This window comes from Nicotiana tomentosiformis, chromosome 12 (assembly GCF_000390325.3).
Source record: "Nicotiana tomentosiformis chromosome 12, ASM39032v3, whole genome shotgun sequence".
Lineage (NCBI taxonomy): Eukaryota > Viridiplantae > Streptophyta > Magnoliopsida > Solanales > Solanaceae > Nicotiana > Nicotiana tomentosiformis.
The window spans coordinates 47,780,831-47,786,593 of NC_090823.1; the positions used below are offsets into that span (position 1 = coordinate 47,780,831).

The 5,763-nt window shown below is 41.0% G+C and overlaps 1 protein-coding gene across 1 annotated transcript; it reads left to right on the forward strand.

Annotated features, from left to right (window-relative positions):
• Nucleotides 1-401: 401 nt before the first annotated feature.
• On the forward strand, nt 402-2,563 carry LOC104092445 (E3 ubiquitin-protein ligase ATL31-like). Its single transcript, XM_070192169.1, has one exon. The coding sequence runs from the start codon at nt 756-758 to the stop codon at nt 2,223-2,225; it is 1,470 nt and encodes a 489-aa protein (XP_070048270.1). The 5' UTR covers nt 402-755; the 3' UTR covers nt 2,226-2,563.
• Nucleotides 2,564-5,763: the final 3,200 nt, after the last annotated feature.

A 5,763-nucleotide genomic window follows, 5' to 3' on the forward strand; every position in this document is an offset into this window, starting at 1 on the left:
ACATATATCGGGTATTGCAACACATCAAACCGATTATTTCTCACTTCCTATTATATATTAATTAATTTGGACATTGTTAAATATAGAGTCAACTAAAACTTAACGAAAAATTTAGGGAGCGTACCCGAAAATTCTTTTTTTAAAAATCAAATAAATATATTAGAAGTTAATCGAACCAAACCTGAATTGATACTAATAAAAAGGAATCGAATCAATTGCAATAATTTGGAAAAGTATTATTTTTATTATAACAAACGGCTAAATAAAAAATTAAACCGTTAACAAAAAAATTTGGGTTGGTACACTTTTCTAAAAGTAAACAATAGAATTGAACCTCACCCCTAATCTGAAGTGAATGTATTTTAAAGCAAATATATTTTGTCCAAATAATGAAAGCAAAAAAAACAAACTACTAACCTTATTAAAATCCTCCAAGCCCACGTTGAAGCCACCCATTTATGACCAAAAGTAGGTTCAGTTTTAGAACATCTCAGTTCAGCACCCAGTTTTATATATATCCCTATAATAATTTATGCAAACCTTTAATCGAATAGAAGCTGCCTTGCAATCCCCTCCGTAAAGTAAAAAAACTCTCCCCTTCTCTCTTTCTTTTCCTTCTTCAAATAATACAACATCTACAACTGACTTTTCCACCCTGCACTGCAAACCCTCAGTATTCATTACATCGCCTTCTCCACACGGCGAAAATTAAATTCCCACTAAAAACAGAGGTATTTAACTGCATTATATGAGCCATGGTTTGCTTTGAAAGTCATGATAGATTCGTTTCACTTCCCATTTATCTCCTCATCTTGTTGGTATTATCATGTCCTATGATTCCAAATGCGGCAGCGCTGCCATCAAATCCCGAGAATCGGATCCGGTACCCACGTCCAAGTATTAGCCCAGCAATGGCCATTATCATAGTGGTTCTCATAGCTGCCCTGTTTTTCGTTGCACTTTTCTCGATTTACATCCGCTACCGCATCTCCACTAACGGTAACAGCATCCTCCAAACACTTTCCACGCGCCGCCGCCCTTCTGCTGCAACACGTGGACTCGACAATTCGGTCATCGACACTTTCCCCACCTTTGCATACGCCGAAGTGAAGGATCATCATATTGGCAAGGGTGGTTTGGAGTGCGCAGTATGCTTGAACGAGTTTGAAGACGACGAAAAGCTGCGGTTGATCCCAAAGTGTGATCACGTGTTCCACCCTGAATGCATCGGTGCTTGGCTCAAGTCTCACGTCACTTGCCCCGTTTGTCGAGCTGACCTTACTACTCCTCAACCTGATGTTAAAGCCCAGGAGGTACTAAACCGTGATCAAGAAGGGACAGAGAATCTGCAGCAAAATAAGGAAGTTTCAATACAAATAGGGAGTGATGAAAATTTAACACAGCAAGAGGAGACCTCTAGTGTTAAGCGATTGAGTTTCGACGTGCCGAACCGGCCACCAAGATCGTTTTCTATAAAGAGACCAAAGATGCTGAACAAGTTTAGGTCACACTCGACTGGCCATTCATTGGTGTTACCTGGGGAGAATTTGGACAGGTACACTCTCAGATTATCAGAGAATGTTAGAAAAGAGGTAATGAACCGGGCACTACTAAACCGGACAAAGAGTTGTGCAGTCACTTTACCAAGACATGGTAGCACTAGAAGAGAGTACAGAAAAGGTGCCGGGGAGGGAAGCAATAACGAAGTCTCAATACAAATAGAGAGTGATGAAAATTTGATGGTACAACAAGAGGAGACCTGTAATGTTACGCGAAATTTGAGTATCAACATGCCGAAGCGGCTACCAAGGTCGTTTTCTATAAAGAGACCAAGGACGTTGAGCAGGTTTAGATCACACTCGACCGGCCACTCATTGGTGATAACGGGGGAGAATTTGGACCAGCATACTCTTAGATTACAGGAGAATGTTAGGAAAGAGGTAATGAACCGGGCATTGCTGCTGAACCGGACAAAGAGCTGCGCAGTCACTTTATCAAGATATGGTAGCACTAGAAGAGGGTATAGAACCGGAAATGGAGAAGGAAGAAAGATTGTACCACCGTTCTTTACTAGAGGTCCATCGATGAAGTCACCGAAAATAATGGCTGATATCGAAGAGGGGTCCACTTCACGCAGTGTGAAAATGGCAGTCAAAATGCCGTCGTTCAAATGCTTGGAGCCAAAAGGTGATGAAGCCAGTTTGCTGACAAATGAGTTGGCTTGAACTCTAGTTTAAAAAACTCAAGCCTGTTTAGTTGAAAGTCATCAACCATAGCATGATCCATACTAGTTTTGTTGCAAAGTACAATGCCAAAAGTTGAAATTCAAGATTGTCCATTTCTAGAAATTCTTTAAAATGTTGATTAATTGTTTACGAACAAATAATTTTCAACTTTTTGGTTTTTGCGGGGTTAGAGGAGGTTCAAGTGTGTTTTTCTAGTTGGTGGTTTTAGTAATTGAGACACATTCAATGATGTAATTATGTTTTTGGTTCTCGGTTTCATTCTTCAATGCAATTTTAAGACAAGAAAATAGAAAAGCTGAAAGAGAATATACTCGATACTATGTCTTTTATTTCCTTGGTTAAGATGATGGTGCTGATCTCGATTTTCTCATCGTCTGGAAGTGGTAAGTATTATGCAGCGCATTCTGCAAACGGCAAAATGGATATACTAGTCGTGCAAGAAAAAATATATTATTGTTATGGGATATTCAATACAATACAAGAGGTCCTTATTTATAGTTATACAAGGACATACTACTCCTATTCTAATGTAGGACAAGACTACACTATCTACATAGCTGTAAACTAACACTCCCCCTCAAGCCGGTGCATACAAATTATATGTACCGAGCTTGTTACATATATAACTAATACGAGGACCAGTGAGAGACTTGGTGAAAATATCTGCAAGTTGATCATTCGACCTCACAAACTTTGTAGCAATCTCTCCTGAAAGCATCTTTTCTCTGACGAAGTGACAATAAATCTCAATGTGTTTAGTTCTCTCATGGAACACCGGATATGATGCAATATGAAGGGCAGCTTGATTATCGCACACAAGTTCCATCCGACTGATTTCACCAAATTTCAACTCCTTGAGTAATTGTTTGGCCCAGACTAGCTCACATGTTGCTATAGCCATTGCTCGATATTCTGTTTCTGCACTAGACCGAGCAACTATATTTTGTTTCTTGCTCTTCCAGGATACCAAATTGCCTCCTACTAAAATACAATATCCAGACATAGAACGTCTATCAGAAGGTGATCCTGCCCAGTCAACATTTAAGTATCCAACGATCTGCTCATGACCTCGATCCTCAAACAATAACCCTTTGTCTGGAGTCGATTTTATATACCGAATAATACGGACAACTACATCCCAATGACTATCACAGGGAGAATTCATAAACTGACTTACAACACTCACATGATAAGAAATTTCGGGTCTAGTCACTGTGAGATAATTTAATTTTCCAACCAGCCGCCTATAAATTGTAGGATCGCTAAGCGGCTCCCCTTGTCCTGGAAGAAGTTTAGAATTCGGATCCATCGGAGTGTCAATAGGTCTACAATCTATCATCCATGTCTCCTCAAGAATGTCTAAAGCATATTTTCTTTGAGAAATAACAATACCTGAGCTAGACTGGACAACCTCAATACTTAGAAAGTACTTCAATCTGCCTAGATCCTTAGTTTGGAAGTGCTGGAAGAGATGCTGCTTCAGATTGGTAATACCATCCTGATCATTGCCAGTAATAACAATATCATCAACATAGACTACCAGATAAATACAGAGACTTAAAGCAGAGTGCCGATAAAACACAGAGTGGTCAGCTTCACTACGAGTCATGCCAAACTCCTGGATAACCATGCTGAACTTACCAAACCAGGCTCGAGGAGACTGCTTTTGACCATAAAGTGACCGACGCAAGCGACATATAAGGCCACGAGACTCCCCCTGAGCAACAAAACCAGGTTGTTGCTCTATATAAACCTCATCCTTAAGATCACCATGAAGAAAGACATTCTTAATGTCAAGCTGATAGAGGGGCCAATGACGAACCGCAATCATGGATAGAAAAAGGCGGACTGAAGCCACTTTAGCCACGGGAGAGAAGGTATCACTGTAATCGAGCCCAAATATCTGAGTATATCTTTGGCAACAAGACAGGCCATCGGGACCAACTTTGACTGCATAAACCCAACGACAACCAACATTAGATTTACTTGAGGGAAGAGGAACAAGCTCCCAAGTACCACTTGTATGTAAAGCAGACATCTCGTCACTCGTAGCCTGTCACCATCCTGGATGAGACAACGCTTCACCTGTAGACTTAGGGATGGAAACCGAGGACAAAGAAGATATAAAAGCATAATGGGGAGATGATAGATGATGATAACTCAAACCGACATAATGAGGATTAGGGTTAAGTGTGGTCCGTATAACTTTTCAAAGTGCAATCGGTGTATTAGGAGCAGGGTCTGAAGTAGGATCAGGTTCAGGTGCAGGACGAGAACCAGTTGGGCCTAATGTAGGGCGCGAACGATGATGATAAGTCAAGAGTGGTGTTCCTGTGGCTGGGAAACTAGGAAGAACAACACTAGACTCCTCAACGGTTGGTATGGGTGAAACCTCTATGGTCGAAAGTGGAGGGGGAGCTATAGTAAACTCCTCAAAGGTCGGTATAGGTAAGACCTCCGAGATATCATGGTGGTCAGCAGAAGTAAAGAAAGGTTTAGACTCAAAAAATGTAACGTCAGCTGACATAAGGTACCTACGAAGATCTAGAGAATAACAACGATATCCCTTCTGAACACGAGAATAACCAAGGAAGACACACTTGAGAGCACAAGGATCTAACTTATCTTTCCCAGGGGCTAAGTTATGAACAAAACACATGCTCCCAAAAATACGGGGTGGAAGAGAGTATAAGGGTGACTGGGAAAACAATACTGAATGCGGAATCTGACCCTTGATGGGAGATGAATGCATCCGATTAATCAAATAACAAGTTGTGAGAACTGCATCGTCCCAAAAACACAATGGAGCACGAGATTCAATTAGAAGTGTGCGAGCATGTAACACCCCAGAAAATTTCGAAGCACTTAAGTGTAAAGCCCAGTAAAATTTTGCAAAAGAATATAATGTTTCGTAGTGTCGAATTGGGCTTATGTGCTTGAGGATTGTATAAATTCTTCGCGGCGATCTTGCTCGCCGCGGCTCGGACTTTTTGGGTTGAACAATGCACTGAGGGATAAAGGAAAATATTTGGCAGAGAAATGCATTTCTGCGGTCCATTATGTGATCGCAGAATCACTCTGCGGACCTCATAATGGCCGCAAAGTGCGGCAGGAGAGGGGAAGTTTTGGATGCCATTTTGTGGTCGACTATGTGACCGCAGACTTGCGACCGCAGATCCAGGCAGATATTTGCAAGTTTTGGACACAAATTATGCGGCCGATATGCAGTCCGCATATCGATTATGCGATCGCAGACCTTGTTCCGGAGCTTCATTTTTGGGTTTTTATAATCCGACCCTACTTCGTTAAATACACTAAAAGGATCATTTTTGAGCAAAAATTCTCATGTTTTAGAGAGAAGGGAGAGTGTCTTAGAGAGAGAGAAAACCCTAGGCTAATTTTCATCAATCTTTGCTCAAATCTTGGACGATTAACAAGGAAAACCCATAAGGTCTTCATCCTAAAGGTAAGATGCTACACCCTAACACTCAATTTCGAATTTTGTCTAGAATTGGGT